The sequence below is a fragment of the Puntigrus tetrazona genome, chromosome 18 (genome assembly GCF_018831695.1).
Source record: "Puntigrus tetrazona isolate hp1 chromosome 18, ASM1883169v1, whole genome shotgun sequence".
Classification (NCBI taxonomy): Eukaryota; Metazoa; Chordata; class Actinopteri; order Cypriniformes; family Cyprinidae; genus Puntigrus; species Puntigrus tetrazona.
Genome location: NC_056716.1, coordinates 3,548,152 through 3,571,330, shown reverse-complemented (window position 1 = coordinate 3,571,330; position 23,179 = coordinate 3,548,152). Strand labels below are relative to the sequence as shown.

The 23,179-nt window shown below is 38.8% G+C and overlaps 3 protein-coding genes across 13 annotated transcripts in view; all 3 read left to right on the top strand.

Annotated features, from left to right (window-relative positions):
• ripor1 (RHO family interacting cell polarization regulator 1) overlaps positions 1–10,797 on the top strand; it is a 57,356-nt gene extending 46,559 nt beyond the window's left edge. For 3 of the 6 annotated variants that reach the window (XM_043264444.1, XM_043264443.1, XM_043264441.1), the window contains exons 13-23: positions 353–496; positions 1,694–2,647; positions 3,834–3,970; positions 4,242–4,398; positions 5,001–5,136; positions 5,352–5,516; positions 5,806–5,964; positions 6,899–7,095; positions 8,246–8,329; positions 8,694–8,784; positions 9,350–10,797. In XM_043264444.1, coding sequence (XP_043120379.1) covers positions 353–496; positions 1,694–2,647; positions 3,834–3,970; positions 4,242–4,398; positions 5,001–5,136; positions 5,352–5,516; positions 5,806–5,964; positions 6,899–7,095; positions 8,246–8,329; positions 8,694–8,784; positions 9,350–9,447 — 2,322 coding nt within the window. In that variant the 3' untranslated portion in view covers positions 9,448–10,797. The remainder of the gene's footprint in view (positions 1–352; positions 497–1,693; positions 2,648–3,833; positions 3,971–4,241; positions 4,399–5,000; positions 5,137–5,351; positions 5,517–5,805; positions 5,965–6,898; positions 7,096–8,245; positions 8,330–8,693; positions 8,785–9,349) is intronic. The other 3 variants (XM_043264442.1, XM_043264445.1, XM_043264446.1) reach the window with 3 other exon arrangements.
• A 736-nt stretch (positions 10,798–11,533) lies between these two features.
• ctcf (CCCTC-binding factor (zinc finger protein)) lies at positions 11,534–18,622 on the top strand. 3 transcript variants are annotated; one of them, XM_043264705.1, is made up of 12 exons: positions 11,534–11,696; positions 13,430–13,966; positions 14,062–14,401; positions 14,510–14,680; positions 14,775–14,908; positions 14,995–15,115; positions 15,204–15,353; positions 15,471–15,631; positions 15,743–15,925; positions 16,016–16,154; positions 16,340–16,549; positions 16,639–18,622. In XM_043264705.1, exons 2-12 carry the CDS (start codon positions 13,439–13,441, stop codon positions 16,863–16,865), a joined length of 2,364 nt encoding a protein of 787 aa, XP_043120640.1. In that variant the 5' UTR covers positions 11,534–11,696; positions 13,430–13,438; the 3' UTR covers positions 16,866–18,622. The 3 variants fall into 3 exon arrangements, with proteins under 3 accessions (XP_043120640.1, XP_043120637.1, XP_043120638.1); XM_043264702.1 differs by having other exon boundaries at positions 16,636–18,622; XM_043264703.1 differs by lacking the exon at positions 11,534–11,696 and adding an exon at positions 11,783–12,739 and having other exon boundaries at positions 16,636–18,622.
• Positions 18,623–19,651: 1,029 nt separating this feature from the next.
• Positions 19,652–23,179, top strand: part of carmil2 (capping protein regulator and myosin 1 linker 2) — a 34,356-nt gene continuing 30,828 nt past the window's right edge. For all 4 annotated transcript variants that reach the window (XM_043264234.1, XM_043264233.1, XM_043264232.1 and 1 more), the window contains exons 1-4: positions 19,652–19,785; positions 19,974–20,068; positions 21,091–21,141; positions 22,636–22,695. In XM_043264234.1, the coding sequence (XP_043120169.1) occupies positions 19,749–19,785; positions 19,974–20,068; positions 21,091–21,141; positions 22,636–22,695 (243 nt within the window). In that variant the 5' untranslated portion in view covers positions 19,652–19,748. The remainder of the gene's footprint in view (positions 19,786–19,973; positions 20,069–21,090; positions 21,142–22,635; positions 22,696–23,179) is intronic.

The window sequence follows — 23,179 nt, the reverse complement described above, 5'->3', positions numbered from 1 at the left end:
TTTTAAATATTCAATGGTGATGCACTTAATATGAATTGATTCAAACCAGACATTTCTGCTAAGTGCATACCACCATAATGTCGATGTACCACAGATCTCTCTCCTCTGTCCTAATGGAGATCTCACAGTTCTCCAGACCCTATTAAGCTAACACAATAGGCTCCACGTAGATTTAATAGTAGTCATTTCTCAGAAGCATCTTGATATCACAAGGTCACTGTGGCTTATTGCTCCATCTCAGGTCAGCTCCGATGAGTTAGATGAAATGGAAGAAGTCTGAAATGCTCATAACTTGCTAGGTCAGATTATTATAGACTCAAAACTGTCATGCTCTCCTGCTGACTGCGTGCAGACAGCTCCACGGAGCATGATGTCCAAACAACGTTGGTCCTTACTGGATGTGTTCAGAGACACACTGACAGAGAAACTGACTCAGAGCTGCTCATGCAGCGATGTCACCTCGGTCCGCCTGGGTTCATCTCTGCTTTCCAGTCACGTAAGTGCGGTTGGCCCGTAGAGCTAGTTGTGTAGCTTTAGTTAGTAGTAGTTGGTAGTTGGCTGAAAAGGTGCAACAAAAACAGGTTTGTATGGTCCTTCTGGTAATGAGTAGCGTCTGCCGTCTATCTCTAAAATTATAGTTGTTGTTGTAGCGATCCTGTCGTTACTGGCAGTTGTCTTTAATTAAATAGAGCAAATAGGATTCTTGTGCATGTAATTCGTTGTCTGTCTGACTGTGAGTGACAATAGTAGCATCTACAGCCGTCAATAATGCATTCATTTATGCTGTTATTGTTTTGAAGGGTGGTCACATTAACCGAAGCGAGGAAAGTTAATTAGAGGGAGCAGGGAGTGTGTTAGTGCACTGGGCCTGACGCCAGTCTCCTCTCCACTGTAATGAAGCTTCGCGTCCAAAGATACACACTAATGCTGAGTGACAGTGAACACACTCCTATCATCCTACTGTACTCTTCTCTCCCTCCTAAACCTAGCCTTCTGTCTGCTCACAGTCCTCAGATATTATTTTAGCATATGAGTATGAAATGATTACCTTTCAGTTGACCCCATCAGTGCTTCAACGAATACGAATAGTCAAATCAAGAGAATGAATTAGCAAATTGAAGGAACGAAATAGTAATCGTGTGCATTAATTATTTTTTTCTTGCATGTTTTGAGCGGGGTTCTCGGATATAAGATACTTCTTTCAAATAATGCTGCCTTAGTAGGCATAAGAGACTTCCATCAAGCACTTTTAAAAATATTACTGACCACAAGCTATTGACCAGTAGTCAATGTCAGGGTGACAAAATGTCCTGGAAGAAAGATCTGAAATTCTTGAAAAGAAAACTATTGAAAAGTCGGGCATAGTCGTTTGTTGTTAATAATTCAAAAGATGTTCTTACCAAAACTTCTCAATATTTGAAACAGCTACTTAATGTTTAAATTAAAAAAAATGCTACCAAGTCATGTCGTGACACCTCAACCAACATGCAAAAAATATTCAAAAACATAATTAGAATAATTAGAAATCAGCTTTGTCCGTAGAACTCCATAGTGTATTTAAATTTGAGTGCTGTGTTCCAGCTTTGCTCCAAAGAGTTTGATGCTTTGGGTCATGTAAAAGGGTCTTTACATAAATTATTTATAATGTATAATCATTTGTTTATGTCTTCACAATTTCGTTCTTCCCCACTAGAATATGTTAAGGAGACAAGAGGAGATGGAGAATGGAACGGCGTGGTCAAACTCTTCCGAATCCTCAGACGATTCCTCCAGTCCTCAGCTTTCCTTGGGAATGCGCCATGCACACAAGAACTTAGTACAGCCTGAGGTACAAACTGCTCCTCCTGCCATTGAAATCTCATTTGCACCTCGCGAATCGGCAACCTCTACTCCCACCCGCCTGGCCAATCAGAAAGAGGAAGATGAGGAGGAGGAAGAAGAGGAGGAGGATCTGAAGAAACCAACAGCCTCCATAACAGTCACCACCGAGGCTCCTGTGAAACAGGAAGTGCCCAATGGCCATCCCCGCTATTCTCGCTCCCTTAGCCACATCAGCGAGAACAGCGCAGATGGTGTTTTGACAGATAGACTGGCTGGGGAATCCTTGGAGGCCCGTGAAGTGACTTCAGTGGTCTCTTCGGTATTTGTAAGTGACATTGCCATGGATATGCCCCTCCGAGCAGAACCATGTTTTGTAGTACCAGACACTCAGGAGACTTGCCCCATTCCTGATCCCTCCACGAGTGAGCCATCCTTTCCCGCTGAGCCTGTGAACTGTTCAGAAAGTAGATCTCCTGCAGAAACCACAGCCTGTGACTCTGAAAAAGCTACAGAGCCCACCTGTGGAGACAAAGACTCTTTACCCATTGCTAATGCTTTGTCCCAGCAGATGGACTCCAAGGATCCTAGGACTGATTCCGCTCATGAGCCACACCTCACAAAGACACAAACGGACGACCTGCTGGCAGAGAAGTCTGGTTCTTTAGTAGACACCAGACCCGTGGGTGATTTGGAGGGACAATCAGCAGACAGCGGTTTGGAGGAGGCCCTTGGTGCCGTTTTGTCCTCCCTTGATGACTATAGAGGCCAGTTCCCAGAACTACAGGTCCTAGAGCAAGAGCTGAAGCTGTTGGAGGAGGCGCTAACAGTGAGTGCTGAACTTAATTTGTTGTGGGTTAGGCTCGGTAAAATTACTTTTACTTTTTTTTTTTTTTTGGTCCTAATCTGTTATTTTATTCACACACAGGCCTACATGCAAAATTCAAGCTATTAAATTTCTTTGCAGTATTTTTTTAAGGGAAGTCTAGTCGAAAATATCAGGGTGATAAAATGTCCTGGAAGGAAAACCTTCTAAAAATTGTTGAAAAGAAAACAATTAAAAAGTTGGGCGTAGTCATTTACTGTCAATACTTAAAAAGATGTTACCAAAGCTACTCAATATATCTAACTGCTACTTAATATTTAAATTCAAAAATTGCTACCAAGTCATGTGGTGACACTGCAAAAAAGAAAACTGCAATAAACTCTGTCCTTTAGAGGATGTAGTGAGGGTTCACAGATTTAGGGTGTAACACTTCCTGGCTGACTTAGATCCTCACAGATGCCTTTGGCTATTGCTCGAATACAAGCCCCACGATAACCATCAAAATTTCAGATCCGGGATTGAGTCCAGAGACTTTGGTCTTCATCAGTTGAACAATAGAGTTCAGCAAAGACATGACCTTTGCTTTCATTATTAACCGCTTCACCCTGCGTCTACAAAGAGGTTTTCCCGGCACAATTTAGCTTAGTCGGAATAAACACAATGTGTCTTTTTCCAGAATTGGATTTATTAATGTTCCAGGTTTTATAGGTTAACTGTCTACTGGCAGCGTCTATGTCATGTTGTGGATTAAACAGATATAACTGCTCCTCTATTTGTAGAAACAAACAAAAGTATTTTTCTTAGAAGTATTTTCTTTAAACATGCGTATTTGACACATAAAAGATTAGATGTAACTTGCACAGACAAGGTTAGTTAACTATTCCGTCACGCAAGCCTCATGTTTACAATCTTTTGGCTATACTTTTGAGCATTTTGACACATTCTGATTTGACGTCTTGCATCAATATACACAGGAAACGTTTTACTGTAATTATTATTTTTGCTTGTTTTTAGAAGTCAGAAATGTTTTATGAGGCAATTGACAGCTAATATGTTAACTTTAAGCCTTAAATTCGGGTGTGTTCTTTTAGCTACTCATTTAAATGTATTTTTAATAACTGTTTGTTACATTATATACTTTCAAATCTGAGTTTTTCATTAGTAATTTTGCATATGTGTGTATCTGCAGGTACGGAGTCGTAGTCGCTCATCCAGCGTCAGTTTGACGGTTGAGACGGCTCTAGGGAGCTTCGACTTCCTCAATACATCAGACCTGGAGGAAGAGGAGGAAGACGAGGATGGTGAGAGACAGAGTGTGACAGACAGGTCAGAACTCGACAAGTGTTTCACCTTTCTGCAGTCAAATGATATTTTATAGGCCAAATAATTAGGTTGAGCTAAAGTTTTTTCATTAAAACGCATTACAGCTATAACGTGATGATACACTACTGCCACCTAGTGACTTGAAGGAGAACCGTCAGTTCGAGCGACTGATTTCACAACTTTAACTACGCTCAGTCCTAACCTTTTTTCTGAACATATTGTGCTGCAGTTTTCTGACGCGTGTTTGTTGTCGTGTGCATTGTGATGGATACAGCGCAGAAGAGCGGCCGGCGGCTGTGGAGAGCGCAGGAGAGGATGAGGGCTGTGAAGCGCGATGTTGGGATACTCCCTCCGGTCCTCTCAGCACAGGCTACCCGACTCTAGATCACACCCTGCTGGTTCATCTGAAGAACTGCAGCTCACAGCTGCTGGTCAGTCTTGCTGTACTTCTAGATATGGGTGTTAATGTCTCATATACGGGGAAATACTGAGAATGTGTGCAGAATTCAGTGAATATATGTACAAATACATAATACCCCAGTTAGACTAGTCTCAGATTAAAATGCATGTTTGAACTCTCAGCTGAAAATATATTGCTCTGACATATCTTAACATATGTCATTGCCATTATTCTGGATTAATTTATTATTTCCATTATTCTGGATCATTATTAGGATTAATGCTGTCAATGATCAGTCACGATTAATCACTTTCAAAATAAGTTTTTATTTACAAAATATAATAATTGTTTTTTCTGTATTTTTGTTGTTTGTGTTTTTTTCATTCTATACCTTTTTTTTTTACACAGTGGACTAATTTTTATTGTCTTTAGCAGAAATATGTTTATATTTTAAGCAGCAATACACTGTTTTCCAAATGAAGAGCGCGAACATGATACAACTATTTTCCTTCCAGTGTTCATTTTTATTATGTTATTTTTTTCTGTTGCCTTGAATATAAGTGTAAATGCGTTTCAACCAACAGAAGTCTGAGCGTGTGCATTCTATACTCTGCGTTTTGTTTTTGTAAACAGAGGCTAGGCACATTTGGGCCTCTGCGCTGCGGGGAGATGTACGCTCTGGACCGACTTCTCAGGGAGGCGAGAGTCCTCGAGCTCATACGATGGGTTGTGAAGGACTCGAGGGGCGAAGTCATCCAACCAGAGGAGGGTGGGTCTCAAATTGTTATATTGCTTTAGTTTTATTGACTTTGCATCAGTCTCTGTGGTGTTTTAGTGGTATCTCGCCTGTGTATTTCTTTTCAAATGCTCATACATTGTTTTTCATGCACCACAGGTCTTGCGTTCTACAACAGAATGTTTCATAGATTTTGAGTTTTTCCTCACAGCCACCTCTATTTCCCACATTCTCTTTGCATGTTGAAGCAGTTGTTCCTCAGTTAGATCAGTGCCAAGGGGCTGTGTTGCTGTGGAAGCAGTGCACGGATGGCTGCAGCGTCTACAGCACCTCCACAGAGGCCTTCTTAAAGGCGCTCAGAGACACTTACGCCAGCAGACTCCCTGAGAGAGGAGCTGGATTTACAGACACGGGTATGTGTGTGTGTGTTGTAGTACTGCATGAACAAGCAGTGTAAATGAGTTATTGGGAGATGAGTTTCTAAATTGAAATTGCTGTACAATCCATTAATCAACATAAATTACAACCTTAACATCTTGTATTTCATCTTCCGGGAAGGATTTAATATCCTGCTAATCATTGTTTCTGATGACACCGGGTATAATTAAAAGTGTGTGTGTGTATGTGTGTGTATTTCAATAGACTAAATCAGATTTTCTTTGACCCTTTGTGACACTGAACTTGTGTGTGTGTTTGTGTTAGTGTTTATGCGTCTGCTGGAGCGAATCCTTGAGAGGAGGCTGCCCAGGCGTGCAGGAGGTGCGTCCAAAGAGACTCTCACACTCTTTCAGTTTTGGAGCTACCTGGAAGCAGAGGGGGTGAATGACTTGGACACACACATTCCTGAGCTGGCTGAAGAAGGTATGTTTGAGTGTCATGAACAGCCATTCACAAACAGATTGAAAGCTGTGCGCTCGCGTCATATAATCATATTTTTGTCTTATTTTCCATTAAAGGAAAAAATGTAGTTATTCAGAAAGTGATGGTAAAGACATTCATGATGTCTCAAATAGATGAAATTTGTTTCAACAAAATATTTTTTGTTGTGCACCAAAACAGCATGTTAGAATGGATTCTGAATATTGAAGTTAAAAAATATTTTTCTCATTTTTTTTGGAGTTTTATTACTGCTTTAAATCTAACATCTATTTAATCTACCTATATAATTAAATCTAAAAATATATTTTTAATTGATCCAAAAAACAATAAATGGTTTTGTTTTTAAAATGGCGTGTCTTTCTTTTTTTCCTGCATTATATCCCATGTATTCATTATCATATTTTAACATATTTTAAAGAGTTTAAAGCTCACCATTAATGTTACTGCATAAATATCAATTAGAAAAAAATGCCTACTTTGACCAACAATGCAGCCTCGCCTTGCACTAAAATTGCTTTAATTGTAACAAGATTTAAGTTTGTGCTTGATGCTTGACAGAAAATATAGTCCAAAATGTGATTTGAATGCTAAATCCAGTTTGCACTGAACGTTTTTCATGTCATTAGAAATTGAGAACTCAATGTCTGGTCTTTGCAGATTGTTTTAAGTTTGAAAGCCCCTTAAGTGTTAATGGACTATACTCGCCTATCCTCAAACATTCATTAGCGAGAGTGATTGTGTTACAAATCCGTAGTATCAATCCCTCCCGCCCCAAACGCCCCAATTAACACCCCATTCCACTTCTCAGTCTTTGCGGTTTCTTGGTGCATCTTTCCATCCCCCCCCCACCTAATGTTCTCTCAGCAGTGTATCGGTTTCATCCATGTTTCTCTCTCTGGTTCTCCTTCTCCTGCAGTGTGGCTAGTTCAGTGCCTGCAGTCTGGAGATCAGGATGTATTGGTAAAATCTTTGAAGAAGCCTCCGGAGTGCAGTCTGAAGAGGGAGGGCTTGCGTGCAGTCAGTCTGCTGCTGAGGGATCCGAGGGGGAGAGTGTGCAGCGCAGCCAGTTCCCTGCTGCGGAGTCTAGCTGACCAAACCCGCCACAGGGAGAGGGTAAGATATGTGCAAAATCTGCCGACTCCTGTTCGGACTTGTGAAGGGCACCAGTTTCAGCTTATTTGCATATAATAATAATAAAGTATAAACACAAGTATAAGCAAAATACCTTTGTGCAACAGTAAGAGCTTGAGTATGAGATCGCATGGCGTTTAAGATCACGAGAAACATTAGAAATCTTTAAAATGTGTCCAACGTTTAGTAATTTTTTTTACTATTCATTTTCGTTTTAATATGAAGTAAATATTAAATAAAATAAAGTATAAAAAAACATTTTTAGTTAATATTTTAACTGAATAACAACAACAACAACAACAAAATCAATTTAAGGAAACCAGAAACGGCATATAAACTTAATAAAGAATTAATAAAAACAAATGAATTTATTATTACAAATACACAACAAAATTACTTTAAAATGAAATAATTTAATCATTTAATAATTCAAAATAATAAGAAGAACTATAATAATATTGTCAATCTTTAAAACTAGAAAACGAATAACTAAATTTTTAGTTTTACGTACATATTTGAATTGAATGTATTTAGCCAAAATAGTGTAGAAACTTAATACTGACTATTTATCAGTTTCTGCCATAACAATCATAACATAAAAATGATTACTAATTTATTACCAATGAAAACTATTACTAAATTTGTTCACACAGGACACAACAGGACTTCTCCTCAAAAATTGAGAATTTATAATTTTTACATTTTCACATCTTTGCACACTAAAATTCCTGCCTACAAAACATTGCTTGTAAATTTCATATGTGGCATTATTACAAACAATTGGACTCAGAATATATTGAATATATGCTTTTTTTTACTCAAAAACTGAGGTGCAAAAAGTCAGTTCCAAAACAAAATGTGTGCTAACTGAAAGAAAACGAGTTGATAAAATGTAAATGACAATTTGTTTATAGTTTAGCGTAATTAAAGATGTGCAAGCAATTATTCAAAGGCTGACCATTTTTCACAAAAAAACACCAAATTGGAATTATTATTATGGACATCATCAAGTGTTAATATCGGTGCATCCTTAATCATGAATATTAAGTGCAAAGTGAAGTGTAATGCTTTGTTATTCAGAAAGGATTTTGTTTTGATCCACTCTGTCTCACTCATTACTGTTGCGTCTCAGGCATTGGTGAGCTGTCTAGAGTTGCTGGAGGATGAAAGTGTTGAGACGCGGGTGTGTGGATGTAAAGCTCTCGCATGTCTGAAGGTCAGTTAATGCATATATAAACATCTCTCTCTCACTCAATCAACACTTATGTGTGTGTGTAATATATATATATATATGTATATATATATATATATATATATATATATATATATATATATATATATATATATATATATATATATATGTGTGTGTGTGTATGTATGTATGTGTGTGTGTGTGTCTATGTATATATATGTGTGTGTATATGTATGTACATACAATATACTTTCAAAACATCAAGAGCCTGGTGGTTAAAAGTGCTCTCGTAATCTGAGCGTGAATCAGATTATATGCTGCATCACACCTCAGTGTTTGTGGAGGACTTTAAGTAAAGTGCCCTGCTGTCTGTATTTGTGCATCACAGGCCAAAGAGAGCATTGAGCAGCTGGTGTATCTGTGCCGGACAGATAAGGAGGATGTGAGGGATGCTGCCAAACAAGCTCTGCTTGTGCTAGGTAAGCAGTGGACTAAGCAACAGGAAATGGACCAATGAAGGAAAGATTGGTAATGAAAGTGAAAGAATGGATCTGCTGCATATGTGCTTCAAATGTATTCATGGAGAACTAGAGAATTAAAAAAATGAATTTCCAGTCTGTAAGAAATCTTTATTTTTCTAGCTGAAAATATTTTTACATTTACTATTCACTTAACTTATTTAACCTGCCTTTTATAGTCTATAAAAACAATATTAACAGTAAAATAGGTTTCACATTTTATTTTAAGGTTTTCTTGTTACATTACATTTTAAGGTGCTCTTGTTAAGTTCTGCATAATATTAATTAACTGTACTTACAATATGGTTCATTTGAGGAAAAGGGCTTATTTTAGGCTTACTTGCATGTAATTGTGCATTATTTATTGTTATTACAATAGTAAGTACATGCCACGTGTAAGGACACCTTAAAACAAAGTGTTACTGAAAAATATAGTCATTCATGATTATATTTAGTATTTATTTTAATAAATTAGTATTGAGACTTTAGAGGCAAAGAAAATGACTTTAATTTGTTTTAATTGCAGGTGAGGAGGGGAAGATGGCCCATCGACACCTTGAGTCCTCACAAGACGGAATGTCCCGGATTTTTGCGCCCGGCAGCATGGCCAGTACGGCTTTCTAAACACAATCAGCTGACCGATACTTGTACTTGCGTCTCAGTATCCTCACCGTCATGATCATGCCAATTACAGACTTTGAATGCACACTATTAAAAAAAAAAAAAAAAACTTTTAATGACACAAATCAGAGGGATCACGCTCTTAACAGGTCGCGTCAGTATCGTCCTCAAAAACGTGGACGGATGTTATACAATCATTGGACAAGAGGACTTGTACGTCAGTCTGTTTGTTATTAATATTTTGGATCTGGCCTAAGATGAACTACTGTAAAGTGATGAGGTAAGATACATAGCGGGAATGGGTTTATAAACAATGCTTTGCTGCCTTAAAATTCGGCCCAATGGAGTTGCCTTCGTGATTCATGGAATGAAGCCGGACCCTGATCAGCAGTACAAGTGATGGGAGATAAAAGTGTGGTTTTCACTTTATTGGTGCAAGTAAGGCAGTGACTACCTGCAGGGTACATAGAGAATCTGATTGTCCACTTTGTGAAGGGTGCTTATGTGTGTGTACATAATGATTGGAGAATGTATGTCGGTAGCTGTGTGGGTCTCCACCTCGAAACGTAGGATGGGAATCTTGGAAAGTATTTCCTTATTAACTCCGAACTTTCATAGGGACCTTGTTGCCATAGTAACAGTGCCATTCCATACTGTCATATGCTTTATTGATACAGAATATATATCTATATTCCATTGGAAGTGTAAATGTTTTGTGTTATAATTTAGTTTAAATGTTCAAATGCTCAATAGCCAATACCGATCGGATTTGATTCACCATGCACTTCACATTTAAACCACTGGCATTGTAATATCTGCTGTAGAAGTGGTGAAGCTGTTCATTTTTATTCATTTTTGAAGATGTCATCATTATTATTATGAGTGAAAGCTGTAAAATGTGGTGAATATTGCCTTTTGCAAAAGGTTCAACCTTTCAACGCTTGTGATCTGTAGAATGGCCATCAGAGACTCAGTGCTGCTAGACAGAAAGGTTCTGAGTTGGAACCAGGAAAGGTTCGTTCATTTCTACATAACATTACTTTCTAGTTCAATCTGTTCCAGACTTAAATACGACAAAGAACGCCTCTTCAGTGTATAAGTGCCTCGAAGTAGTATGGGGAGCAAGAGAATGAGATAGACTTTATTTAAAACTCAACACTGCAGTTTAGGATTGCAAACTGCAGAACAGATTTAAATATATATTTTTCATTATTATCTACAGATTGTGCAGCATTAAAGAAATGATTTACTTTTGATTTTTTTTTTTTATTTACTCTAAATATGTATATTGTCTGACAAGGATATTGCTGACATCAACTGTAAAGGAAACTATTAAAATTATGGACACTAAAACTTGGGTGACTTATTTATTTAAAAAGAAATGATACCTGTTATTTGAAATAAAATTTGAAGGAATTACATAATTGGAGCATTTCCACATTAATGTATGCTTAAAAGGTCATTATCAAGGAAAAAATATTACATAACAGAGGACTCGGTTTCAATATGTTGTTTAAAACAAGGCTTCTATATAGTTTAGTGGTCCTAATTTTTTTTTCATGTTTTTTTCCCCCTAAAGGTTTGTTTTAAATTATAGATTTGTAAAAATAAGTTTAGAGAAAAAAAGATCACGCACACACGCATACACACATATACATACACACACATATATATATATATACACATATACATACACACATATATATATATATATATATATATATATATATATATATATATATATATATATATATATATATATATATATATATATAATGAATAAATTGAATAAATTATTTTGTGTGTGTGTGTGTGTATATATATATATATATATATATATATATACACACACAAAAACTCTTACACTTGGGATGTTAAACTAACATACTATGATAAGAGAATCACCTGCATGTTTAACATTATATTTAGACAGACATTTTACTTAACGCTCAACGAAAAAAAGAAAGGAAAAAAACAGCCCACATCCGTAATTCAAAAGTAGCGCCCCATACGGCCAATCCGCACACTGCTTGTGTTTACAGCCCTCCCCCACGCCACCGCCCCCCTGCGTGACGCGCGTGCGCAACAGCCGCTAAGGGCCGCCATTTTGTGCGGAGCCTACTCTGCAAAAGCGGGAGAGGATTAAAACCGCCGGAGGTGAAGGACGCAATTTTACTCCGTCTCGTACTGAAGGAAGAACAAACCCTGGGCTTTCTGTCGAATTCAACGCGAGAGTAAATCACCAAACGCAGGTAAAACAGCACTACTTTTCCGAAAGGGGGGAGTTTTGCAGGAGCTTTAATCGGCCTCTAGGTGTCACGATGGGGCTCCCAGTCCAGGCGGCTGGCGGGGGGTGTTTGTCTCCCTCTATCGTTATCGAAAATTTAGCAAAAAACATTTATAACCCAGAAGTTCGGGCTTCAGCCCGATTATTAAGCACTATTGAAACTATATCAGACAGCATTTCACCAAGATGCCATTATTTAACGACAGGATGTTTGCTTCAATCTATAGGCCAGGCGTCCATTTTCTGTTTCTTCTCTTTGTTTCCTGTCTTTAGAAACCCGCCGTTTCTGCACGCGCACTTAGCCAACCAGCTAATACGCTTCTCAAAGTTAACCGATTTCCAGTCCTGCCACACCCAAACAGCGTAAAACAACCATCTAAATTCACAAACGTCTAATCCGCGAGGTTTTAAGTGGAATATATGCGATTTATACCGTACAGTGTATTAGCTCGCGCCTATCGCCGTGTTCGCGCCCCTCCTCGAACAGTTAAATTCAAACCCGAGTCGATGAAACATTGACCCGGTTCGGCGATAATAAAGTCCCATCACTGCGGCCTGTGTTAGCTCTTTGGTCTTTTCGCTCCCGCAATCCAAAACGATCGGTTTAAATATAATATCGAAACATTAAATGCCTCTTTGGCGTTTTAGCATTAGTTCTCCCGCCGTTGCTAGCGTATTGCGCAGATTAAAATCAAACGAGGAAGATGTCGTTGCTAAATGACACCGATAGCCATTTTCGATAAGACAGACCGAGCCTCGCCGCCGAGCACTCCCCGAATCTTGTTGTTTATCGTCTGAAAACACCGCTGAATCGCCGCGGCCGTCGCTCTCTGTGCGACCGCTTACTCTTATTGAAAGACCAACCTCAAGCAACAAACGACAGAAGGGATAAAAACTGTAGAGAGCTCCCTCTACAACCCGACTGGTAGTGGTACAAAAACACGATTAACCATCTCAGAATGCCCTCTTGCTGTGGAAAATCATAAGGGTGTTTTAAAACGTGCGAAGGTAAGGATCGTGAACACATTTTCACCGTTTTGTCGGTTTAATGGGTTGGTGGCCAAATGCGCGCGATCATGAGGAAGTGGAAATGAATCGGTTCAGATGATGCTTTCTGGCGCTGAATCAAGCGTTCAATACGTGTTTTTGGTATAATGAAAGTCACGTTCAAGTTTTGCAAGTTTGCCGTGGTTGTTTAGTGTCGGTGTTAAGCAACTGCCACATCATGTTACCTTATATATATATTTTATATATTTATATATATGTGCACACAAAATAACTGAAAATGGGTGTATATTTTTTTTTTTTTTTTTGACTTATGATTCAAAAGTGATTTTGTTTTGGATATTAATGACTTGATTTGTTTGCATTCCTACAGGTTGAGCTAGGTAGTAAGAAGCAAAGTTGAGACAGGTAGTTCATTCGTTGGAGGCAGAAAGTGGTGGAGGCACAGGTGTAGAGAGATGAAGTATTCATTTTTGATACAGGTAAACTCACAGTATGCTATACAAGCACAGGATTTCTGTGGTAATGCCAATTCATCTCTTGTTCCCCATTTGGAAGGTTGATAGTAGATCTCATAGATAGTCTCAAGTAACCAAACACAGTCCAAATGCAGTCAGGTAGGGAAAATTGTAACTTCCTAAAATGTAATGCTCCGTTCTAACTTTTTTTTTTTGTTGTTTTTACATGGTTTAGGTATTACCCATGGAAGGGGGACCGACTGAGGCAGTGGTGGAAGATGCAGGGGATGCTTTCAAGGCCAAGGAATGTAAGACTTACCAAAGGCGACGAGAAGATGAGGAAGTTGGAGCTGAATTGCTGCAGGCTGCTGGGTTAGAGCAAGCCCAGGTTGAAGGGGAGCCTGTGGTGGAGGCTGTCAACAGCAGTGTGGAGATGATGGTGATGGACTCCCTGGACCCTGCCCTGCTCCAGATGAAGACAGAAGTCATGGAAGCTGCTGTTGGTGCACCTGTTGGTGTTGCTGGTGCCGCCCATGAAGCCACGGTCACCACTGTCGATGACACTCAGATCATCACCCTCCAGGTGGTAAACATGGAGGAGCAGCAGTTGGGCTTGGGAGAGCTACAGTTGGTGCAGGTGCCTGTTTCAGCTGTGCCTGTCACTGCCGCCACAGTAGAGGAGCTGCAGGGGACGCTGGTGGACGCCACTGCCATGCCTAAAGATGGGGAGCCGGTCATTTGTCACACCCTGCCATTGCCTGAGGGCTTCCAGGTTGGTCATATTTTCTGTTTTGATCAGGCTACACATTTCAGATGCGACACTCTGTGGCTTTCTGGTGATTCTAAATGTTATATCATCTCTTACAGGTGGTCAAGGTGGGTGCAAATGGAGAAGTGGAAACTGTGGAACAAGATGAGCTCCAGGCCCAAGATGATCAGCCTCCGCAGCAGGAGGAGGAGGATATGGTTGAAGCCCAAAATGAAGATCCCGCCTGGTCCAAAGATCCAGACTACACACCCCCTGTTAAAAAGGCCAAGAAGACAAAGAAAAGCAAACTGCGCTACAACACAGAGGGCGATAAAGACATGGATGTCTCTGTGTATGACTTTGAGGAGGAGCAGCAGGAGGGACTGCTCTCTGAAGTCAATGCTGAGAAAGTTGTGGGTAACATGAAACCGCCCAAACCAACCAAAATTAAGAAGAAAGGTGAGAACGTATGATAAACAAAGATTGAATATACATTTGCATGCCTTATTGTCACTTATAGTGTCTGTATCAGGTCTGTGTTTGGTCTAAACTGCTCGGTGTGTTTAGGTGTTAAGAAGACATTCCAGTGTGAGCTGTGCAGTTACACTTGTCCGCGCCGTTCCAATCTGGACCGCCACATGAAAAGCCACACGGATGAGAGGCCTCATAAGTGCCATCTTTGTGGACGAGCCTTTAGGACTGTGACTTTGCTGAGGAATCACCTCAACACCCACACAGGTATACAATCTTGAATGCATTAGAAATTAAGCCGTCTTGTGTGAATTAGAAATGAGAACAACAGGCTTTTTTTTTTTTTTCCTCAATCTGGCAGGCACCAGACCACATAAGTGCACTGACTGTGACATGGCCTTCGTCACCAGTGGAGAGCTGGTGCGACACAGACGCTACAAGCACACTCATGAGAAACCATTCAAGTGCTCCATGTGTGACTATGCTAGTGTAGAGGTTGGTATGAACATATTCTTAAGGTTGTTTTTTTTTTCTTTATTGGAAGTTTCTTCCAAATTAAACTAATCCTTAAAACTTCACAGGTTAGCAAGCTGAAGCGCCACATTCGCTCTCACACTGGAGAGCGTCCGTTCCAGTGCAGTCTTTGCAGCTATGCTAGCAGAGATACATACAAGCTGAAGAGACACATGAGGACTCACTCAGGTCAGCAGCACTTACAATTTTTCTCAGATTGCGTTATTGTCAGCTAAATTGGTTGGATATAAAATAGAATTTATTTATTTCTCTACAGGAGAGAAGCCGTATGAGTGCTATATCTGTCATGCGCGGTTTACCCAGAGTGGTACCATGAAGATGCACATACTGCAGAAGCACACAGAAAATGTGGCAAAATTTCACTGCCCTCACTGCGACACCGTTATTGCCCGCAAGAGTGATCTTGGTAAAAATTCAGTGTTTACTGTTTTGTAGTTGTTGCTACCAAAACACATAACAGTACCTAGCAGTGACGGATGTTCTTGATGTATTGATGCTTACACAATTGCTGTGTCCCTTGCAGGTGTGCATCTCCGCAAGCAGCATTCCTATATTGAGCAGGGCAGGAAGTGCCGTTACTGTGATGCAGTGTTCCATGAGCGCTATGCTCTCATCCAGCATCAGAAGTCTCACAAAAATGAGAAACGCTTCAAGTGTGATCAGTGTGACTACGCATGTCGTCAGGTCAGACAGTTCATGCAAAATTCTTACAATTAAAATTTATTTTAATTGAAAATTTAATAATGCAAAAGTTCTTTAGAAAACTCTGCTTTACATTTTACTTTTTGCTTACAGGAGCGTCACATGGTCATGCACAAGCGCACCCATACTGGGGAGAAGCCATATGCCTGCAGCCAATGTGAGAAAACGTTCAGACAGAAACAGCTGCTGGACATGCACTTTCGCCGCTATCACGACCCCAATTTTGTACCCACATCCTTTGTATGCACCAAGTGTGGCAAGACCTTCACTCGCAGGGTACGGTATTTTGAAATAAGTTGGATGTATTTTAGGGTGCCGATATGGCAAACCGTTTAACACATTGTTTTCATTTGTTTTAAATAACAGAATACCATGGCCAGACATGCTGAGAACTGCACCGGGATGGATTCTGCTGAAGGAGAGAATGGAGCTCCAGCCAAAAGAGGCCGTGGAGGCAGAAAAAGAAAGATGCGCTCTAGAAAGGATGATGATGATGAAGATAGCGGTAAGTAGCTTGCCCGAAGTTCTGCTGCTCTGCTGGTGGTTGTGTTAGTAGTTAAACAGTATTGTCAGTAGAATCTGGTTTTTAATAGACTTATTAAAAGAAAGGGATTTAAAGAAAATAATTAGGGTTTTTTTATGCTAGATAAAAATCGTTACCATTTTAATGCCGTGACTTGAATATCTCAGATGAGCATGGAGAACCTGACCTTGATGACATTGATGAAGATGAGGATGAAGAGGAGTTTCTCGATGATGACCAGATGGATGTGGAACAGGCTCCTCCCAGCATTCCCATCCCTGCACCAGCTGAACCTCCCGTCAAAAGGAAACGCGGCAGACCACCCAAGAACGCACCCAAGCCTTCTCCTACCAAGTCTGTCACCAAAACCACCACAGGTAATTTATGCACTGCTGTATATTAAGGTCAACTTTTCAGCATCTCCTTAAGCTAGGTTTAACAGTTTTCCCTGTTTCCTCCCTAGCAGCTGCTGCCATTATCCAGGTGGAAGATGAAAGCACAGGGGCCATTGAGAACATCATTGTGAAGAAGGAGCCTGAGGGAGCTGATGCAGCTGCTGCTGCTGCCCAGCCAGTGGTGGAGGAAGTGGAGGCTGTCGAGGCTGGTGTAGAAACGGTGCAGCTAACGGTCCCTGAAGCTGCTCCTAACGGTGATCTTACTCCTGAAATGATCCTTAGCATGATGGACCGGTGATCTGGGGATATGTGTACATGCACAGCTGGATCACACATGCTTGCGTAAATGCACATCCCCACATGTGTCCCTTGATTATAAATATATATATATATATTATACACACACAAATACACATGCTCACATTTCTTTCCTCACCTCCTTTAATACAGCGCTGTCCTCTTGTCTTGCATCAAATTTCGTAAAGACTATAAACCCCAAATTCTGAACGTCCTGAAGTTTCTTACATTTTGTCTTTTCATGATGATCTCACAACTGCGCTTTTCTACTGTTTCTATCATACCAGTAGTTCAACTGCTGATTTTTTTTTTTGATTTTTTTTTTTTTTTTTTTGCTGTGTTTGTACTTGGAGAGATTAGATGGTTTTTGAGAGCAGGAATGTCTCAGACATTGTGGTATAATACGCGCGTCTAGAAGTTTTTACCCAGCTAACCTGCCGCCTTTTTTCTTTTTCATTTCAATTACCATGGCAATATTGAGAAACTATCATTTTGTGCCTGGTCAAGCATTGATATCTAGAATCGCCGTCACTGCTGTAGAAATGGGTGTCTTTACCCCATCTGTCCAAGAAAACCCTTTCAATGTTTGACATTTATGATGACTTTTATTCGCTGTCTGTTCCTCATGTGCTCTTTTACTGGTTACAGTTGATAATGGTAGAGAGCGTAGAAATGTAGCCATCTGATTATCAAGCCAGGGACGATGACATCCATCCATATATAAAAAAAAAACAAAACAAAAAAACCTGCGGTTGATTAAGTTGTACAAAAAAAAAAGGTAATCTTGGCTAGTCTTGCTTGTAAATAATTTTTATTTTCTGTTTTATTATGAACATTTTAATCTTTTTTCTAGTGAATTGATGACCTTGAATGCTAGGGCAATGGCTTTTAACAGTAGTTGTTTGGAAACATGCCACTGAAGGCTTTCAAATTACTTGTGGGGGAGAAAAAAAATAAAAGCCTGAAGAATCATGTAGGCTGTTTAACCCCGTTCTTTCTGTCCTTCTGTAGCTTGACTCGTTGCATTTGGTCTGCTCAACTCGCTTGATGGGGAGGGGTTGCTTCATCTTTTTACCGCTGCTTAAAGGCGTTGAGAGAGTGGCTCTAATATTGTACCACCTGACGAATAGGCTTCCATTTCGGATTTTGTTCTAGCTTTTGTAAAAGGAGGAAAAGGGACAGAACTGGGCAGGTACAGCAACGTGCATGTCTCCAATCATTCAAATCTGTTTCAATGTGGTCGTGTTCCCAACAACCACCCCTAATATTTAACTCCATGTGACCCGAGTTAACAATTTCATGGGAAAACAATTTTCAAGGAGACTTGGTTTACAATAGGTTTTTTCAGACCACATTTAATTTAAAAAGTTTAATATGAGTGTTCGAGGAAGCTATTTTGATACGAACTGTTTCTAGAAAGAGGAAGCTTGGATAGGATATTTGTAAAAAGTTTGTCACTTGTTCAAAAGAGCAATGTCCTTATTTCCGATTATTTGTTTTTCTGATTCAGAATGTTTTCCTCCATGTAATTGCATTTAAATTGCTTTCTTTTTTTTAAGCTCTTAAAATTCTAGGTTAATGCATAATTTTTTTTTTTTTTTTTTTAAACCTAGCTGTACTGTGTGAATTTTACAATGGTCAGAAAACCAACCTTATAAAGACATTTATTATGGCTGGGTGGGGTATAGAGGTCATATGAGGTAAGATGGTGTGGAGAATGTATTGCTGTACAGCTAATAAAAAAAAATATTGTCCTAATTTAATGTGTCCCGTTTCTTTTTGTTTTGTCTGGAATTTGATACAATTGTATGCTACATGAATCTAGTTACAAAGTAGGAATAAAATTTACGTATTTGCCTTTTAAATAATTTCTAAATGGCGCAGGGTTTTGTTTTGAAGCTAACTGGTTCATAACCCCAGATCAATCAAAGAATTGTGCTAGGTGACTCTAATATCTCTCACGTATATAGGTGCATCTAAACAAATTGATTTATTACATTATGGAGATAAACATTTTCAAGAAGTTGTAATATTATCTAAGATGGTTCCAAAACACAAAAGTTATGGTTCTTTAAATGAACTTCTGCACTTGGTCAGGGCTGGTCGGTGAGGAGTGAATGGAAGTGATTTCTTGGGAAGGCAATCTCTTGGTAGACTATTGTGTTGATTTTGTACTTGATATAAACACAGTGGACCGGTACCAGCAGACGTCACAAATCATCACTGACTTCAGAAACCCTACATTACATTCTGTGCCTCTTCAGACTCTAGGCTTTGCTTGACAGTATTCTATCTTATGGTCATCCCTGTGGTTTGTGTACCTTTTCCTACCCAACTTTGCATTTACTATGCTGTGATGCAGTACAGTACAGCGTGAACCTTCCACCCTATCTATCTACACTGCGTGTGTGTGTAGAGTGACATTTACTATGTACAGTTTTAGTCAGAATAGGGTTTCCACACTTTTAAAGTGAACAATATTCCACTAGAGGGAGATGCTGAGTAAAAAAAAAACTGCATCTCTGCAAAGCTGTCACTAAAACATCTATCGTTAAATAGTTCAGTGATTTGCCAATACGTGTTATAATTCTCACGTGTGCCAGACTGAAGCTTAAATTAACCTCGTTTGCAGACATTGGCATACTTGCATTGGGCTTAAAATGATTGTGTGATGTGTGAAACTGCACATTATGAAGTAACTGATAGGATGCTCTTCATGCACTTTAGGTGTCACATCCTGTCTCAGACCTGTACTCTCAAACTGTGGTTTTCCCCCATAAGCATGAATCATAAAGCAGCAGGATGTGTGTGTACATGAGTGTGTCACACACTTGCATGAGAGCTGCCAACGCTGGTCCGTCTTCACTCTGTTGCCACAGGCATTATGGCGGCGCAGACAGAGGTCCCATTTTGCCTAAAAGGTAAGGTACTTAATACTTTCAGAAGACGCAACTAAAATATAAGTAAATATTAATCGGTAGGCTTGTTTATTCTACAAGGCGATTGCTTGTCTTGCTGTTTCAAACTGTACAATCTCTACGTTAAAGTGTGGTGCTTAGTTATGTGATGTGCAGTTCTGCATAAATGGTTGTGTGTGCTTGATTTGCAGAATGCATAACTCAGTATCTGAAGCCACAGAGGGTTCAGTTCATGAGTTTGGTGCAGCTCAATCAGTACAAGGGACGAGCAGAGAGCAGAGTTTTGGTATGTCATCCTTTTATTTCTGTTCATTCTTCAAATTTATTTATAATTTATTGATTTCAGAATTTTAATTACATTTATTTCATTCAATTTTGTCACACCTACACAGACACACATTAGTATATACTAATGTATGTGTGTGTGTGTGTGTGTGGTGTAGGTGTGATAAAATAAAATTGAATAAATGAATAAATTCTAATTAAAATTAAAATGTGTGTGTGTGTGTGTGTGTGTGTGTGTGTGTGTGTGTGTGTGTGTGTGTGTGTGTGTGTTTGTGTTTGAAGAGTTCAGATGCAAAAGTCTGTAAGTGCCCTTAAAAAGTAGTATGTGTAGGTTCAGTAATTTCACTTTAATGGCAACGAATGTTCTTTTAATTGCCACTAAAGTCAAATGAGAAAGAGAAAAATGATAAAAGAAAGAAGAAATGTCTATATATATATATATATATTATGTCTAATATATACAGTCAACAACAAACCCGCCCTATAGTGTGACATAGCAAAAATGAAGGAAAAAAAACTTATAACATGAGAAAAATGAGCATTACTTGTTACTTGTAACACTGTATTGTTTTACTGTAGACTGTGGTGTTTATCGTTCTCCGGCAGTATAAGCAGCGCTTGCTGCTGGTGTATAGGTGTGCTGATGAAGTATGCATGTCTCATGCACTGCAGAGCATCAGAGCAAAGTTCTGCTTGCACAGTCAGCACGGCATTGTTCGTATGTGAAACGTCATTTATCACTTAAGGGCTGTTTTTTTCTCTGTGTGATGCGATTTGAAAGAGAAAGCACCGAAAAGGCCACGGTATTATCATTTGTGGTTTTGCCAAAATACAATGCTATAAAATTCAGACCAAAAACAACATTTTCAAGCAGGTTGCTGAGCCATGAGATTAAAAGGCACAAAGAATTCAAACAGATTTGAAGGCAGAACTGAAAGGAAGTAGCGAGCCTTTTGTTGACCAGCAGATGGCGCTAGACTCACGTGTTCTGTTCTGTGCTCTTGTGTTTTTGTTCTTTGATAGGTGATGTCTCAGTGGAGAGCTCATGTGTTCCACAGCAAGCAACCAGTGAAGGTTCTGAAATACTGTATAACCTGGTCCAGCATCAGAGCACACACATCTTACATCAGGGCCAGAGCAATACGTGACATACTTTTACATTTTCTTATGCTCGTCGGCCTACTTTTAGAGCGGAAACATGGTTATCAAGCACCGATACTTTAATGCGGCACACACTTAATGCGTCACTGCTATCTTACACTTTTTCATTATTTTTATTAACTTATCCAGACACTCAAGTCACACATAAAAATGTAAAGAAAAATAAGCTATCGCAAGCATAAAATATCACAAGCACATCTTTCAAGGAAAACGATTTGAAAAAAAAGGTGTCTGGCAATATACAGTAGGTTTGTTGTTCTAAACGATGACAAAATGTAACTTCAATACAGTGAGGTAGGGTTTATTGAATATAGGATAAAAATACATAGGCAAATGAAGGATTATTAAAATAATAATAAATATGAATAATAATGATAACTAAATTCTTAAATGAAACACAGTGATTTTATGGAGTACTTTAAATTTAATTAGGGATGTCAAATTAATTAATTTAATTGTGATTAATCACATCCAAAATATAGGTTGTTTACATAATATGTGTGTTCTGTATATATATTTTTATACGCACACACACGCACACACACACACACACACACACACACACACACACACTTGTAAATATTTCTTAAATATCTACATGTACATGTACTATACATACATATAGTCCATTTTGTAAACACAAAAGGTTATTTTGAATGAGATTAAATGTGATTAATCGATTTGAGAGGCCTAAACTAAAAGTAGTGTTACATGATCAAATTGCACTTGTTTTAATACCAACGTACCGTGCTATAATCAGAAAGCATATTATGAAATAAATTCTCCTATTCTGCTAAAATAAGGATATTGTCACAGAGCCAAAATAACCCCAGCAAGTAACCTTGAACAGTGAATGGACTCTGTCATGAAAATATGCAGCTGATAAAACAAGCAGTATGTTAGAAGCCAGAGGGGTCAGTGGGTCATGTCCACTATTAACTCAAAGTGCTGTAGGGGGGAATATTTCTTAGCAGAGCTCTATTAAAATTTATATATCATCTTAGTGATATTTGTTTCATATTCCAGCTCGAAAAACACGCTAATGCGGGCTCTTGTTAGTACAAACCCGCTTAATGTGATTTCAAGACTAAGGGTTTTAGAAACAGTCGAATGGTATGCTCTTTTAAAAAGCTGATTGTTTTTCTCGACTAGCTAATGGACTGCACTGCACTGAGCAATGATATGCAGTTAGATATTGAAAGTGACTCAGTACTAGTTCCTGTGGAAAAAGAAAATTGTGTGTTCCAAAGCTCAACTTCTGTGTTTGAGTTTCAGTGAATGACCCAGCCTCACAGACCCCCACCTTCTCTTCTGTGTTAACTCTGAGTCACTTTATTTCCAGTGTTATTTGCTGAATGCATGTGAGAGTATGTGTGCTGTTTACAACGGTCCTGTCTTTCTCCGCAGGTGGAGAGTTCCTTCAGTTATCTAGAGATCTATGCCATCACTATCGACAGCATTGAGCAGGTAAGAGATCTGATGCTGTACCACGCCACCGATGTGTTAAGAGTAACAGACATTTTTATGTTGCTTGTTAATCTACATTTTTGTTTTATGAGTTGCTTTATAAAAGCGTCGTATGGATGAAAACATATAAATGTGACTGATAAAAAACGCTCAGCTGTATTAGAAATATATCAGTATACTGCACCGATTAATTATTTAACTTTATTATTTTTGTTATGTTTGTTTGTTTGTTTTTGATAATTAGCATTTTAACTATTTGGGGTTTGTATTAAATGAACTGTATTGTGCTAAGAAAATGCAGTGAAAACTATAATATTGTGTATGTTTTATAATATACAATATCAATATTGCATAATTTTAGTATATTTTAAAATGTATTGTAGTCATGTGATGGCAACATTAAAATTTCATAATGTTGTCAGTGTTGAAAAAAACGCGCTGCTTAATTTTTCATTATTCTTTGATGAATTGAAATGTAAAAACA

Excerpts from the sequence above, each read along its gene's own strand:
- ctcf (XM_043264702.1), top strand. The coding sequence starts at position 13,439 with ATGGAAGGGGGACCGACTGAGGCAGTGGTGGAAGATGCAGGGGATGCT. Across the intron at positions 14,402-14,509 it reads AACCAAAATTAAGAAGAAAG|GTGTTAAGAAGACATTCCAG; the intron begins GTGAGAACGTAT and ends CGGTGTGTTTAG. Across the intron at positions 16,550-16,635 it reads TGTCACCAAAACCACCACAG|CAGCTGCTGCCATTATCCAG; the intron begins GTAATTTATGCA and ends TTTCCTCCCTAG.